Source organism: Oncorhynchus gorbuscha, linkage group LG02 (assembly GCF_021184085.1).
Source record: "Oncorhynchus gorbuscha isolate QuinsamMale2020 ecotype Even-year linkage group LG02, OgorEven_v1.0, whole genome shotgun sequence".
Classification (NCBI taxonomy): Eukaryota; Metazoa; Chordata; class Actinopteri; order Salmoniformes; family Salmonidae; genus Oncorhynchus; species Oncorhynchus gorbuscha.
The window spans coordinates 76,604,058-76,621,138 of NC_060174.1; the positions used below are offsets into that span (position 1 = coordinate 76,604,058).

Below are 17,081 nucleotides of genomic sequence, written 5' to 3' on the forward strand. Positions count from 1 at the left end.
TGGAATTTTCCAAGCTGTTTAAAGGCATGGTTATGGTCTTTAAACAAATAGACACCTGTACCTTGTCAGATATAGAGTTGAAACGTATTCAATCAATATTACACTTTGATAAATCACAGATGACTGAAATATAACAAAATCGTTTGACATAGAAACACTGGCTTTTTGGCTGTTTAAAATAAATAAAAAATAAAGTTGTTTATTTATGAAAAATATGAATAGCATTCCAGAAAAGGGTTTTAAGCACTCTTAATAGCCTATGTATTAAGGTTGTATTAAGATTATACCTGCCATTTACTGTTGTATTTATTTTCTCATTTTACTTTCTGAACCACACGCATGCACTTAAAATGCATTAGCCCATACACTGTGCTGTGCTGGTCCTGCTCTATGTGAATCAGCATCATTAAACCACCTCAACTGGAATCGTACATGTCTGTCATCTGTGCCGTTACAAGCACCTGGGAAAGAACACATTAAGTGCTAATAAAACCCTAAGAATATACAGTCCAACAGGTCCTCCACTTCACCTGTAGATCTGATATAATTGGATGGTAAGACTTGCATCCAGCCAACCAGAAAAAGCATTTCAAGCATTCTTGAAAGTAAGGACAATCCTTGTCCTGCAAAGAAACATTATACAAATAATGTCAAAAAGTAAACAGTTAATTGATTTTCTTTTGCAAGCAGTAGGCATTTAGAATGAAATGTAGAGTGGAGTTGTATAGGTACGGAATGACATCACCTGCCCTGCATTCCTTCAAAATTATTTGCCGATCATTTATTTGTAAAACACAGTTTCATAATTTGTCACAATAAACAAAGTTTGACAAAAGAAAAATCCACCCCTGTTGAACAGATACAATTTTTGTTGGGGGCGGGATGGCAATCTACTGCAGAGATAGCCTGCAGCGTTCTGTCTTACTATCCAGGTGTGTACCAAAACAATTCAAGTCTCTCACCGTCGACACTTCCTATAGACCACCCTCTGCCCCCAGTTGTGCCCTGGACACCAAATGTGAATTGATTGCCACCTATCTATCTTCAGAGCTCGTGCTGCTAGGTGACCTAAATTGTGACATGCTTAACAATCCGGCCATCCGACAATCTAAGCCTGATGCCTTCAATCTCACACAAATGATCAATGGACCCACCAGGTACAACCCCAAATCCATAAACACGGGCACCCTCATAGATATCATCCTAACCAACTTGCCTTCCAAATACACCTCTGCTGTCTTCAACCAAGATCTCAGTGATCACTGCCTCATTGCCTGCATCCGTAATGGGTCTTCGGTCAAACGACCACCCCTCATCACTGTCAAACGCTCCCTAAAACACTTCAGCGAGCAGGCCTTTCTAATCGACCTGGCCCGGGTATCCTGGAAGGATATTGACCTCATCCCGTCAGTAGAGGATGCCTGGTTATTCTTTAAAAGTGCCTTCCTCACCATCTTAAATAAGCCACCCCCGTTCAAAACATGTAGAACCAGGAACAGATATAGCCCTTGGTTCTCTCCAGACCTGACTGCCCTTGAACAGCACAAAAACATCCTGTGGCGTTCTGCATTAGCATCGAATAGCCCCCGTGATATGCAACTTTTCAGGGAAGTCAGGAACAAATATAAACATATGGCTAGCTTTCTCAATCAGAAATTTGCATCCTGCAGCACAAACTCAAAAAAGTTCCGGGACACTGTAAAGTCCATGGAGAATAAGAACACCCACTCCCATCTGCCAACTGCACTGAGGCTAGGAAACACTGTCACCACCGATAAACCCACTATAATTGAGAATTTCAATAAGCATTTTTCTACGGCTGGCCATGCTTTCCACCAGGCAACCCCTAGCCCGATCAACAGCTTTCCACCCCCCACGGCAACTCACCCAATCCTTCCCCATTACTCCTTCACCCAAATCCAGATAGCTGATGTTCTGAAAGAGCTGCAAAATCTGGACCCCTACAAATCAGCCGGGCTAGACAATCTGGACCCTCTCTTTCTAAAATGATCTGCCGAAATTGTTGCAACCCCTATCACCAGACTGTTCAACCTCTCTTTTGTATCGTATGAGATTCCCATAGATTGGAAAGCTGCCGCGGTCATCCCCCTCTTCAAAGGGGGAGACACTCTAGACCCAAACTGCTACAGACCTATATATATCCTACCCTGCCGTTCTAAGATCTTTGAAAGTCAAGTTAACAAACAGATTACCGACCATTTTGAATCCCACCGTACTTTCTCCGCTATGCAATCTGGTTTCAGAGCTGGTCATGGGTGCACCTCAGCCCCATTCAAGGTCCTAAACGATATCATAAACGCCATTGATAAGAAACATTACTGTGCAGCTGTATTCATCGTCCTGGCTAAGGCTTTCGACTCTGTAAATCACAACATTCTTATCGGAAGACTGAACAGCCTTGGTTTCTCAAATGATTGCCTCGTCTGGTTCACCAACTACTTCTCTGATAGAGTTCAGTGTCTCAAATCGGAGGGCCTGTTGTCTGGATCTCTATGGGGGTGCCACAGGGTTCAGTTCTCGGGCCGACTCTCTTCTCTGTGTACATCAATGATATCGCTCTTGCTGCTGGTGGTTATTTGATCCACCTCCACAGTTCCTCTGTGAAGATGGAAGAACATTCTAGAAGGACAACCATCTCTGCAGCACTCCACCAATCAGGCCTTCATGGTAGATTGACCAGACTGAAGCCACTCATCAGTAAAAGGCACATGACAGCCCGCTTGGAGATTGCCAAAAGTCACCTAAAGGACTCAGACCATGTGATCAAGATTATCTGGTCTGATGAAACCAATATTGAACTCTTTGGCCTGAATGACAAGCGTCACGTCTGGAGGAAACCTGGCACCATCCCTACGGTGAAGCATGGTGGTGGAAGCATCATGCTGTGGGGATGTTTTCAGCTACAAGGACTGGGAGACTAGAAAGGATCGAGAGAAAGATGAACGGAGCAAAGTACAGAGAGTGATCCTTGATGAAAACCTGCTACAGAGTGGACTGGGATGAAGGTTCACCTTCCAACAGGACAACGACACTAAACACACAGCCAAGACAACGCAGGAGTGGCTTCGGGACAAGTCTCTGAATGTCCTTGAGTGGCCCAGCCAGAGCCCGGGCTTGAACCTGATCTAACATCTTTGGATGGTAGCTGTGCAGCGACACTCCCCATCATACCTGACAGAGCTTGAGAGGATCTACAAAGAAGAATGGGAGAAACTCCTCAAATACATGTGTGCCAAGCTTGTAGTGTCATACCCAAGAGACTTGAGGCTGTTATTGCTGCCATAGGTGCTTCAACGAAGTACTGAATAAAGGATCTGAATACTTGATATTTCAGTTTTAGATTTTTAATGCATTTGCAAAATGTTCTAAAAACCTGTTTTTGCTTTGTCATTATGGGTGTAGATTGATGATGAACAAACAAAAAAAAACTTAATTAATCAATTTTAGAATAAGGCTGTAACATAACAATGTGAAAAAAGTCTAGTGGTCTGAATACTTTCCGAATGCACTGTATATATTTACGGATATCTGACACTTCATTAGATATAAGATACGCATGCCCTTAATTTCACATACAGAGCTCCGATATTTTCCATTATGGGACAGTTTCTACATGCATCCAATCCGGGCCTCAGAAATCTCTCTGCTACCTTGAGTCAAGGTACGCACCTGATGTGTGTACCCCGTCTACATATTTTTAGAATATTTGAAGTCCGGAAAGGGTATGTGTCAGCATATTGACATATCTAAGCCTTTACTCTTTATTCCAAAGTGGTAGGCCACGCAAACTCACAGAACGGGACTGCCGAGTGCTGAAGCGCGTAGCACTACTGTCCTCAGATGCAACACCCACTACCGAGTTCCAATCTGCCTCTGGAAGCAAGGTCAGCACAAGAACTGTTTGTCGGGAGCTCCCTGAAATGAGTTTCCATGGCCGAGCAGCAGCACACAAGCCTAAGATCTCCATGTGTAATGCCAAGCATCGGCTGGAGTGGTGTAAAGCTCGACCCCAATGGACTCTGGAGCAGTGGAAACTAATTCTCTGGAGTGATGAATCACTCTACACCATTTGTCAGTCTGACGGACTGCATAATACCAACTGTAAAGTTTGGTGGAGGAGGAATAATGGTCTGGGGCTGTTTTTTATGGTTCGGGCTAAGCCCCTTAGTTCCAGTAAAGGGAAATCTTAACGCTACAGTATAAAATGACATTTTAGACACTTCTGTGCTTCCAACATCGTGGCAACAGTTTTGGGAAGGTCCTTTCCCGTTTCACCATGACAATGCCCCCGTGCACAAAACGAGTTCCATGCAGAAATGGTTTGTCAAAATCGGTGTGGAAGAACTTGACTGACCTCAACCCCATCGAACACCTTTGTTATGAATTGGAATGCCGACTGTGAGTCAGGCATAATCGCCCAACATCAGCGCCCAACCTCACTAATGCTTTTGCGGCTGAATGGAAGCATGTTCCCACAGATATGATCCAACAAAAAAAGGAAAGCCTAGTGGAAAGCCTAGTGGAAAGCCTAACAAGAAGAGTTGAGGTTGTTATAGCAGCAAAGAGGGACCATGATTTTGGAATGAGATGTTCGACGAGCAGGAGTCCACATATCACATCTGTAATCATTCCCTGATCATTTATGTATTCGTATTTCTAAAAAAAGTCATAATTTCAATATATATCCTTAGATGGTATGTAATATTCATCCTTGTACAGTACCAGTGAAAAGTTTGGACACCTACTCATTCAATGAGTTTTCCTTATTTTTCCAATTTTCTACATTTTATGAAATAACACATATGGATTCATGTAGTAACCAAAAGAGTGTTAATTAAAGAAAAAATATATAATATATAAATAATATATAAATATATTTAATATTTTTTTTATTCAAAGTAGCCACCCTTTGCCTTGATGACAGCTCTTGGTATTCTCTCAACCAGCTTCACCTGGAATGCTTTTCCAAAAGTCTTGAAGGTGTTCCCACCTGAGCACTTGTTGGCTGCTTTTCCTTCACTCTGCGGTTTAACTCATCCCAATCCATCTCAATTGGGTTGAGGTCGGATGATTGTGGAGGCCAGGTCATCTGATGCAGCCCTCAATCACTCTCCTTCTTGGTCACATAGCCTTTACACTGCCTGGAGGTGTGTTGGGTCATTGTCCTGTTGAAAAACAAATTATAGTCCCACTAACCGCAAACCAGATGGGATGGTGTATTGCTGCAGAATGCTGTGGTAGCCATGCTGGTTAAGTGTGCCTTGAATTCTAAGTGAATCACAGATAGTGTCACCAGCAAAGCACCCCCACACCATCACACCTCCTCCTCCATGTGTCACGGTGGGAACCACACAAGCATAGATCATCCGTTCACCTACTCTGCGTCTCACAAAGACACGGAGGTTGATACTAAAAATGGAACATTTGGAATCATCAGACCAAAGGACAGATTTCCACCGGTCTAATGTCCTTTGATGGTGTTTCTTGGCCCAAACAAGTCTCTTCTTCTTATTGGTGTACTTTAGTAGTGGTTTCTTTGCAGCAATTCGACCATGATGGCCTGATTCACGCAGTCTCCAGAGTTGATGTTGAGATGTGTCTGTTACTTGAACTCTGTGAAATATTTTTGGGGGTTGTCACTAGTTACCACTTGCCTGGCTACCCAGACTCCTTGCTCCGGCCAAAAGCTACACCATGCCCAAGGACATTAGTTTCTTCTCTGCAATGAGTCTGGATCAAACACATTCGGGGCCATCTGATAGGTTCAGAAACCGATGGGTTGGGCCAGAGCCAGAAGACATGTGGGTAACACAGCGGTTTGAAAATTCATCATTGGCTTTTATACTCTAACTGGTGAGAGAAGATCCAATCGGTGATTACTTTGTTTTGTACAATGGCCCTCGTGGCAGTCTCTGACTAAGGTATGTAGCGAACGATAGAGAAGTGAAATAATTCAGTGAGTTAACACATCCACAAAGTCAGAATTATGGCTACACCCCACCTTAACATTTTTTCTTCTTAAAATCAGATTTTACAACTAACTCTAAACTTAACACGTTAAACTTTGAGTGGTTGCTTATAAAGGCATCTGCATACTTATGTTCGGTTTGCTCCTAGCAGATCTTGGCTATGCGAACGTCTGTGCTGGCATACTCCCTTAAAAGACCTTTACTTGGAAATATTGAAAAAAGCTTAAATATTACCGTTTGTCAAGAAGTCTGTAATTAAGTCTGTAATTAATTTGGACATTTTTGCTGATGTGGTCTTAGTTGTTCAATTTTACATCAAACTAAGATGTTTGGTGCAGTTTTTCTCAAGTAAAACATTTAGCATGAAAACTAGTCAGCTCTCATTGAATGAAGACAAACACTTAATTGAAGAATCCCATCCATAGTTCCCACTCTTACTAGTAGTACTGTTGACCAATCACTGACAAAAGGGTTACGAAGAGGTGACTTTAGCTACCAAAATTCGATTTTGAACAACTGAAGATCAAAACAAAAAACATCACAAAATGTTGTCATAATATATGCGCAAACTGTTTTGACTGGGAAGCATGTGACACGCTTCAATTTTCGTCCGGAAATAGAAAGTAACATATCATTCAAAAGCTACAGCACTTGTCTTTTTGGAAATCGAGGACAAATCATACTGCTGGAGATGTCATAAGAATGCCCCCGCCACAGCAAGGGTCATTTTAAGATGTAATTAGGGTAATTTTAAGATGTAAGGCTTGAAAATCCATTCAGTCATTTTGTGCCATGCCCTCATTTTTTGTCTTGCAGGAATGATATACATATGTGGAGAAAGCTGCAGTTGTAAGTTTGGTATGTCGTTGGTCTGTTGGTCCTTAAAATATATATTTTTTTATTTTGCCTTTATTTAACCTGTTAGGCAAGTTGAGAACAAGTTCTCATTTACAATTGCGACCTGGCCAAGATAAAGCAAAGCAGTTCGACACATACAACAACACAGAGTTAGACATGGAGTAAAACAAACATACAGTCAATAATAGAGTAGCAAAATAAGTCTATATACGATGTGAGCAAATGAGGTGAGATAAGGGAGGTAAAGGCCATGAAAAAGGCCATGAAAAAAAGGCCATGGTGGTGAAGTAAATAGAATATAGCAAATAAAACACTGGAATGGTAGATTTGCAGTGGAAGAATTTGCAAAGTAGAAATAAAAAAATAGGGTGCGAAGGAGCAAAAATAAATAAATAAATAAATACAGTAGGGGAAGAGGTAGTTGTTTGGGCTAAATTATAGGTGGGCTATGTACAGGTGCAGTAATCTGTGAGCTGCTCTGACAGCTGGTGCTTAAAGCTAGTGAGGGTGATAAGTGTTTCCCGTTTCAGAGATTTTTGTAGTTCGTTCCAGTCATTGGCAGCAGAGAACTGGAAGGAGAGGCGGCTAAAGGAATAATTGGTTTTGGGGGTGACCAGAGAGATATACCTGCTGGAGTGGGGGACTTAACCTAGCAGGGTCTTGTAGATTACCTGGAGCCAGTGGATTTGGCGACGAGTATGAAGCGAGGGCCAGCCAACGAGAGCGTACAGGTCGCAATGGTGGGTTGAATATGGGGCTTTGGTGACAAAATGGATAGCACTGTGATAGACTGCATCCAATTTATTGAGTAGGATATTGGAGGCTATTTTGTAAATGACATCGCCGAAGTCGAGGATCAGTAGGATGGTCAGTTTTAAGAGGGTATGTTTGGCAGCATGAGTGTGAAGGATGCTTTGTTGCGAAATCAGAAGCCGATTCTAGATTTAATTTTGGATAGGAGGTGTTTATCGTGAGTCTGGAAGGAGAATTTACAGTCTAACCAGACACCTAGGTATTTGTAGTTGTCCGCATATTCTAAGTCAGAACCGTCCAGAGTAGTGATGCTGGATGGGTGGGCAGGTGCAGACAGCGATCGGTGGAAGAGCAAGCATTTAGTTTTACTTGTATTTAAGAGCAGTTGGAGGCCACGGAAAGGAGAGTTATATGGCATTGAAGCTTGCCTGGAGGGTTGTTAACACAGTGTCCAAAGAAGGGCCAAAAGTATACAGAATGGTGTCGTCTGCGTAGAGGTGGAACAGAGACTCACCAGCAACAAGAGCGACATCATTGATGTATACCGAGAAGAGAGTCGGCACAATAATTGAACCCTGTGGCACCCCCATAGAGACTGCCAGAGGCCAGGACAACAGGCTTCGACACACTGAAATCTATCAGATAAGTAGTTGGTGAACCAGGCGAGGCAATCATTTGAGAAACCAAGGCTATCGAGTCTGTCGATGAGGATGTGGTGATTGACAGAGTCGAAAGCCTTGGCCAGGTCAATGAATACGGCTGCACAGTATTGTTTCTTATCGATGGCGGTTAAGATATTGTTTAGGACCTTGAGCGTGGCTGAGGTGCACCCATGACCAGCTTTGAAACCAGATTGCATAGCGGAGAACGTGCGGTGGGATTCGAAATGGTCAGTAATCTGTTTGTTGACTTGGCTTTCGAAGACCTTAGAAAGGCAGTGTAGGATAGATATAGGTCTGTAGCAGTTTGGGTCAAGAGTGTCCCCCCCCCTTTGAAGAGGGGGATGACCGCAGCTGCTTTCCAATCTTTGGGAATCTCAGACGAAAGAGAGGTTGAACAGTCTGGTAATAGGGGTTGCAACAATTTCGGCAGATCATTTTAAAAAGAGAGGGTCCAGATTGTCTAGCCCGGCTAATTTGTAAGGGTCCAGATTTTGCAGCTCTTTCAGAACATCAACTGACTGGATTTGGGAGAAGGAGAAATGGGGAAGGCTTGGGCGAGTTGCTGTGGGGGGTACAGTGCAGTTGACCGGGGTAGGGGTAGCCAGGTGGAAAGCATGGCCAGCCGTATGTCACGTTCTGACCTTTATTTCTGTTGTTTTTGTCATTATTTAGTATGGTCAGGGCGTGAGTTGGGGTGGGCAGTCTGTATTTGTTTTTCTATGATTTGGGGATGTCTATGTTTCGGCCTAGTATGGTTCTCAATCAGAGGCAGGTGTCATTAGTTGTCTCTGATTGAGAATCATACTTAGGTAGCCTGGGTTTCACTGTTTGTTTGTGGGTGATTATCTATGTTAGTTGCTTCTGTCAGCACAGTCCTTATGATAGCTTCACGGTCGTCATTTGTTTATTGTTTTTGTATTCAGTGTTCAGTACTTTCTTTAATTAAATATTTATCATGAACACATACCACGCCGCATTTTGGTCCTCCGATCCTTCTCGCCTCTCCTCTCCAGGAGGAAGATCGTGATACCGTAGAAAAATGCTTATTGAAATTCTCAATTATAGTGGATTCATCGGTGGTGACAGAGTTTCCTATCCTCAGTGCAGTGGGCAGCTGGGAGAAGGTGTTCTTATTCTCCATGGACTTTACAGTGTCCCAGAACTTTTTTGAGTTTGTGTTGCAGGAAGCTAATTTCTGCTTGAAAAAGCTAACTGCCTGTGTATATTGGTTTCTAACTTCCCTGAAAAGTTCACGGGGGCTGTTCGATGCTAATGCAGAATGCCATAGGATGTTTTTGTGTTGGTTAAGGGCAGTCAGGTCTTGAGAGAACCAAGGGCTTTATCTGTTCCTGGTTCTACATTTCTTGAATAGGGCATGCTTATTTAAGATGGTGAGGGAGTCATTTAAAAAAAATAACCAGGCATCCTCTACTGACGGGATGAGGTCAATATCATTCCAGGATACCCGGGTCAGGGCGATTTAGAAAGGCCTGCACGATTAAGTGTTTCAGCGAGCATTTGACAGTGATGAGCGGAGGTCGCTTCACCGCTGACCCATTACAGATGCAGGCAATGAGGCAGTGATCGCTGAGATCTTGGTTGAAAACAGCAGAGGTGTATTTAGAGGGCAAATTGGTTAGGATGATATCTATGAAGGTGTTTACGGCTTTGGGGTGGTACCTGGTAGGTTCATTGATCATTTGTGTGAGATTGAGGGCATCAAGCTTAGATTGTAGGATGGCTGGGGTGTTAAGCATGTTCTAGTTTAGGTCACCTAGCAGCACGAACTCTGAAGATAGATGGGGGGCAATCAGTTCACATATGGTGTCCAGAGCACAGCTGGAGGTAGAGGGTGGTCTATAGCAGGAGGCAACGGTGAGAGACTTGTTTTTAGAGAGTTGGATTTTTAAAAGTAGAAGTTCAAATTGTTTGGGTACAGACCTGGATAGTAAGACAGAACTCTGCAGGCTATCTCTGCAGTAGATTGCAACACCGCCCCCGTTCTATCTTGTCTGAAAATGTTGTAGTTGGGGATGAAAATTTCTGAGTTTTTGGTGGTCTTCCTAAGCCAGGATTCAGACACGGCTGGGACATCCGGGTTGGCAGAGCGTGCTAAAGCAGTGAATAAAGCAATCTTAAGGAGGAGGCTTCTAATGTTAACATTCATGAAACCAAGGCTATTACGGTTACAGAAGTCATCAAAAGAGAGCACCTGGGCAATTGGAGTGGAGCTAGGCACTGCAGGGCCTGGATTCACCTCTATATCACCAGAGGAACAGAGGAGGAGTAGGATAAGGGTACGGCTAAAAGCTATGAGAATTGTTCGTCTAGGACATCTGGAACAGGGAGTAAAATGAGGTTTCTGGGGGCGATAAAATAGCTTCAAGGTCTAATGTACAGACAAAGGTATGGTAGGATGTGAATACAGTAATACAATATAATAAAATATAATATAAATCATATAAAGTAATACAATAGTAATACAATATCAACAGTAAAGTATCATTAAACTGACTTTTCAGAACTCTGGTACTGCCAGATTGAGATTTCTATCACCTGGTACATGCGCAAAACCATGTAAACTCCTACAAGATTTAAGGTTTGAAAGTGTAAATCGTGTGCATGTGCGTACGTCTTGTGGTTATTAACAAAAAAAATGATGAGCCACACACAGACACTCATGTTTTGAAATCGGTTTAATAACACATTCCTGTGGATCTTTTGTCAAAATAAGGACCAACCGCAAAGATAACCAGTAGAATGAGTTCAAATGTAATTTTATTCAACATTCTGGCTTAAGAGGAAACGGTCACATTTTTTGCAGTGATTTGTTTCAGACTGATTATCAAGAATTGGAATCACTGTCTGATTTATTAAGCCATGCACAGTGATCAGAGCAGGATGGGCTCCTCTTCTCTGAGTCGGAGACTCATGCTTCAGCATAGGTGCTAAATGCAGTGGGTCCCTCTGTAAAACTATACCCCTATGTTTACTGGGGTCCTATACACATAACGGCATGGTACAGAGGGAAATCTTCCCTAAATGTTAATCAAAGATAAGTTTAGTTTTTTTATCTTGCTGTTTAGGTCAGGAAAGGTGAAAAGTTAAATCCATATAAACTCCTATTTGCAACCGCTGGGAGTATCTAGCTAGATCAGGGTTTCACAAACTTGGTCCTGTGGCCCCCCTGGGTGCACGTTTTGGTTTTTGCCCCAGCACTACAAAACTGATTCAAATAACCAACTCATCATCAAACTTTGATTATTTGAATGATTTTATACAAAAATATAAATGCAACATGCAACAATTTCAACAATTTTACTGAGTTACAGTTCAAATAAGGAAATCAGTCCATTTATCCATTGGGGAGACAGGCCCAGCCATCAGAATTTGTTTTTCACCACAAAAGGGCTTTATTACAGACATAAATACTCCTCAGTATCATCAGCTGTCCAGGTGGCTGGTCTCGGACAATGCCCACAGGTGAAGAAGCCAGATGTGGAGGTCCTGTGCTAGCGTGGTTACACGTGGTCTATGGTTGTGAGGCTGGTTGGACGTACTGCCAAATTCTCTAAAACTACGTTGGAGGTGGCTTATGGAAGATAAATTAACATTCAATTCTCTGGCAACAGCCCCTGCAGTCAGCATACCAATTTCACGCTCCCTCAAAATTTTGTGGCATTGTGTTGTGTGACAAAACTGCACATTTTAGAGTGGCCTTTAATTGTCCCCAGCACAAGGTGCAACTGTGTAATGATCGTGCCGTTTAGTCAGCTTACTGATATGCCACACCTGTCAGGTGGATGAATTATCTTGGCAAATGAGAAATGCCCACTAACAGGGATGTAAACTAATTTGTGCACAACATTTGAGAGAAATAAGATTTTTCTGCATATGGAACATTTATGGGATCTTTTATTTCAGCTCATGAGACATGGGACCAACACTTTACATGGTGCGTTCATATTTTTGTTTGGTATATGTGCTAGCCTTTGTTCTAGGTGGGATACACACTTCTTAATATACTGAATATATGGTGAGTTTCTTTCTTGCAGCCCTACGGTACTTAAATTAGCTATATGTTTGCATTGTAATTTCAGAAAATGTCCTTAATATACAGTATCTACAGTAATAGTGGAAAGATAGTTTCACAATATTTTCCCCCCAAAAAACATATTGGAGCCACACAAAATTGCATTCTCATGGTGCAGCCTTCTTATTGGTCATCAAAAGATGGACCATCTCTTGTCAGATTGACTGGGGCCAGCAATGGGCAAACTTCTAACATCTCTCAGCCCCAGTCCATTTGACAAGAAATTTGCTCGCCCCCGTTAATTTTACAATACTTTTTTACCAAAAAGAAGGCTGCACCATTAGAATGCACTTTTAGTTGGGCCCAATAACATTTTTGTGAATGAAATGTTGTGAAACACAAATGGTCCACTATTTCTGTAGATATGACATCTGACATTACAATGCAAAAATATTACATACAGCTCCTTTAATGTATTTGTGTCTGAGCCCCCTCACTGTATCTTCTGATCTTTATTTTATTTCAAATTGTGTCCAATTAAGACCTAAACAATGAGGTGAGTTATTACTAATCAGCCACCTCAATTTATCAATCAAGTAAACGGGTGGAGTGAAAAACAATGTGCCCATGGAATGAGTCTGACAGGAGTCTAATAACCAAGTAACGTTTTTCATGTCAAGGAGATACTAGCTGTTGCCATGTCAGTTTCAGAACTGAACTGATATTATTTAGCTACTGCATTACATGTGGTCAGAACTGGCATCTAAAATAATTTAGTTTTTATATGATTATTTGGATTCAGACATTGTCCATTTCCATCACACAAAGAACAAAACAAGTACAACCAAATATTTATTGGTTTGTTTATACCAATCATTACACAGATACATCTATAAACAAAGGATAAAAGAACTGTACACTTGTACTTGATACCTAAACCCCACATGAATATTGCTACTGCTGGTTTGTGTATTTGACAGCTCAAATGGATGTAGTTTCTCAGCATCCAAGGAACCATAATCGTCAGTATATTTAACTTATGTACTTCTTTAGCTTGGCTAAGAACACAATTCCATTTTTACCATACTCACAATGTACCATTACACACTGCATATAGAAAGTTGAAAACCCCTTTTAATAGCAGCTATACAAATTTATTGCAATGCTATCACAGAACAGAGACAACCAATTACACCCAATGCACAGGCCTGATAGGGAGGAACTCCAGTACTAGGGAATAGGTTTATTAAGCAGAATGGTAAAGAAAAACATAATGAGTACAAGAGTTAACATATGGAACACAGTTTAAACACCTTAATGTTTTCCTCATTATAAACAATAAAACAATGTGTTCCCCCTTGAGTTAATTCATCCCCACCACACAATGCAGGTTACGTATACCTTCCCTCATATAGCCTATGGAATGTTAGTCTCTCAGACAAGCTCTCTGTTGTTTTGACCGGATCCTGTAAACGACGTGCTTGCATGTTCTTGGTGTAGTAACCTGTCCCATTCCCACCCCTCCCCCATATCGAAAATAAAAACCGTTGACATTTACAATGACCGTAATTGTTCCGGAGATGTAAAAACATGGGATGCAATGAAATCCCCATCTCAAATTGTATTTTTTATTTCATAAAAAAATGTGTTTCTACAATCAAACTACTAAAAAACCTGCATTTAGAAAATAGTCGATAAAAATATACCCCTGAATTGTACAAGAAAAAGAGGTACAGGGAGCACTGATAAAAGATGTGGTTTGAGAGATGTTATTCGGCCGCCTCTTCCTCCTCTTTCTGTTCAGGTTCTTCTGGTGCCTAAATTTAAAACATAACAGAATAAAACCGTTGCAATAGTTGAGAGAACTTAAGATATTGAATGTCAATTATAAATATGTTTAAAACAGTATAAGATCATAAACTATCAATTTGATGTGTTTTTCTTGTCCTTATAGGACAAAATGCCTACATATCCCAGCAGTCCCTTACATCTTCCTCAGCTTTGGCTTCTCCATTCTCTGCGGGCACCTCCTTCTCGGGCTCGGTCTTTTTCACCTCTTTAGCCTTCTTGGGCTTAGGTGCCGCCTTCTCCTTCTGGAAATAAATATGTTTAATGGGATAAGACACCGTAAGTCCTAATTGCAATTAATTTACTACTAAATGTACATTTGTAATGTCTACACTTCCTCACCTTTGGCTTGGGCTCTGCCTTTGCAATTGCAGGTTTCTGCAATGAAAGATTTGTGATTATTTGCTGAAATTCTGTTTTTGGGTGAATCTTTAATTAAAGTGTCAATAATGGTGTGTAATACTCACATTTACCAACCTCTCAGATCTCCTCTTAGGCTGAAATATTTCAAAAGAAAATACCAATTATTTACTCATATAAATGGGACAACGTTTGACATGGGTTGCTGCTGACCCCTGGTGTCAGAACAATGGAATTGTATTTAACGTTTAATACTTTACAACCAGCGATCACCCTGATTAAATAAAACACACATATTTCAGTAAGATGTGTATGACTCACCTCTGCTGCCTCAACATCAGCGTTTGCCTATAATAATAATAAAATGTTAGTGACAGCTCAGCAGGGCAACCGTGTCAAGTGGGTTTTACTGGGTGAGGGACAGTTTAAATGCCAAGAGTATTAGGGCAATAATGTAATCCACCAAAAGGCGTAGGGAGGTAAGGAAAAGCATTGCAGCGTGTTATGGTCAGTCTCGATATAACTGCTTATTTTCCCTTTTTTTTTTACAACATCACCCACGAACTATCTAATAAACGGATAATAGTGTCAACTTGCTCAGATCATGTTCCCATTTCCTATGACTATACCATGTTGCCTGTAATCTCTACGGAGAGGGGGAATACCGACTCCGCCTACTCCCGACGCATTCATTCACTCGTGATGAATGGGATTTGCCAGGCAACATGACTGTGCTCGCTACTCCGACCAGACAGTCTACTATGCGTTCCCGCCATTCATTCGAATTTCAAACTCCGAGATCCTCAGCGATTCTCCAAATGGTTACAGAATCTACTAGAATCCCCAGCAACAAGAGCGCCTCTGTGATGTCGACGAATCGCCATTGCATAACCCAGAATTGGCTCGAGCCAACAAAAGGGCACACGGAAATGTAATTAAACCAAATATTTTAACGATGCAGCATGTTACATTAGCGCACTTAAACGCATTTTACGTAGTTTAACTATGAACTTTTATATTGCAAAATAAGAAAAACGTCGTCATTGTTCCCCTTGCCCACAAGGGCAGCCATGACACAAGTCTTCGTGCCCTTTTCAAAGCGCCCTAGAAGCAGTCTTCTGCATGTGCATACCGCCCACCGTGCGTTGAGCATTATGCTACCAAAAATTAAGTTATATTTTAATGATGCAGTGTTTCAATAAGTAAATGCAATGTAATCTAAGTGTTATTTGCAATAGACTTTGCCTAGTAAAAAAAAAATCGGTCACCAACTTTATTTCTGCAGAATCGCCATCTTACGACGTAGCTAGCGACCTACACCTCTTTGTCCTTTTATAGGTTAATGTATTTGTAAACAACCACCACGAAGACTTGACAAAACCCCTATTTGAAATTGATCTGATATAGTAAATATTAAACACCAAACATGTAACCAGTCCTAATTTTCGAAGACTAAAAATCACAGCGTGAATAGGTAGAAAACCCGCCACTTCCCAAATCAAAACAGTCCGATACATTTTAAACTCTTGATTCAACACAGCAGTGCAACAATGTTGGAGCGGAACAAAACATGGATATGCGGCTACATTTCACATGCAAAAATAAATGCATTTGTTTTTTTCTATCAAAGGATATATACAACCAATAAAACATATCCCACTTACTTTGCTCCTTTTAGGCATGGCTGTTTTGCGTATAAGTTCAAATAAAGAAGGAACTGTTCCAAAACGGAGCAAGAAAAATACTGTATGTTGGTATAAGATTCAAACACTACGTTCTATTACAGCGTAGCAAACCTTAATGTTCCATTGGAACAAAACTAGCTCAAACCGGATTGGATTCTCCCCCTCCCTCCCTATTGAATTCATTATAGCATCAATCTGACGGACAAGCTACTCTCCGCCCCTGGTAGCCATTGATTGGCTTTAGGAGCCGTCAACACATTTTCAAATCATAGCGAGATACCTGTGTGGATAATTTTACATGGCAATCAGATCTATATTTATTTGTCTTCAGCTGAGCACTCATCAGGGGGTAACTATGACACATTTTTGTTTTTATCTCCATATCGTTTTGCCCATATGCTTTTTTTTTGCAAAAGGTTAAAACTGCAAGCTCCACATACGGATATTCCCTAAACTTACACACAATACCCCTTATCAGAATATTAGGCTACCAACAATGCATTATCTTAATACATATATTTGCGAAAAATAAAGTCAACAGTCCAACTTCACTAGGCAAAAATACAAAGTATTCAGTAAAAATACCCTGCACCCTGGGTAGAAAGCGAAAGGTGTGTGCTTCCCTAGCGACGGCTATTGTAAATAATCAAAGGAAAATGGCGACCGGGTAGGTCCGGTTGCTATTGCAACATTGTCAAAAGGTTGTTACCGTCAATTTCCTCCTATGTGAGTATATAATTCAAGCGGTAACGTTTACAAATTGTAGCCCTATTTTACCGGTAAAGCTATGTTCAAACTCTGAAGTTGTGTGGACATGTGTCTCTGTAATAGTCTAGCACAGGGACATGATGTTCGTTCTCCTACTGGGAGAGATTGACAAAGACCCGCAAAC

General features: G+C 41.4%; 1 protein-coding gene across 1 annotated transcript; it reads right to left on the minus strand.

Annotated features, from left to right (window-relative positions):
* Nucleotides 1-13,135: 13,135 nt before the first annotated feature.
* Nucleotides 13,136-16,373, minus strand: LOC124010131 (non-histone chromosomal protein HMG-14-like). Its single transcript, XM_046322499.1, has 6 exons — nt 16,169-16,373; nt 14,826-14,852; nt 14,612-14,641; nt 14,487-14,522; nt 14,285-14,389; nt 13,136-14,113 (listed from the first exon to the last, which is right to left on the minus strand). Exons 1-6 carry the CDS (start codon nt 16,184-16,186, stop codon nt 14,066-14,068), a joined length of 264 nt encoding a protein of 87 aa, XP_046178455.1. The 5' UTR covers nt 16,187-16,373; the 3' UTR covers nt 13,136-14,065.
* Nucleotides 16,374-17,081: the final 708 nt, after the last annotated feature.

What these genes read in the sequence shown, in the direction of transcription:
- LOC124010131 (XM_046322499.1), bottom strand. An exon ending in CTGATGTTGAGGCAGCAGAG is followed by an intron (nt 14,642 to 14,825) that starts GTGAGTCATACA and finishes GAAATATTTCAG; the next exon opens with CCTAAGAGGAGATCTGAGAG. An exon ending in GATCTGAGAGGTTGGTAAAT is followed by an intron (nt 14,523 to 14,611) that starts GTGAGTATTACA and finishes CTTTCATTGCAG; the next exon opens with AAACCTGCAATTGCAAAGGC.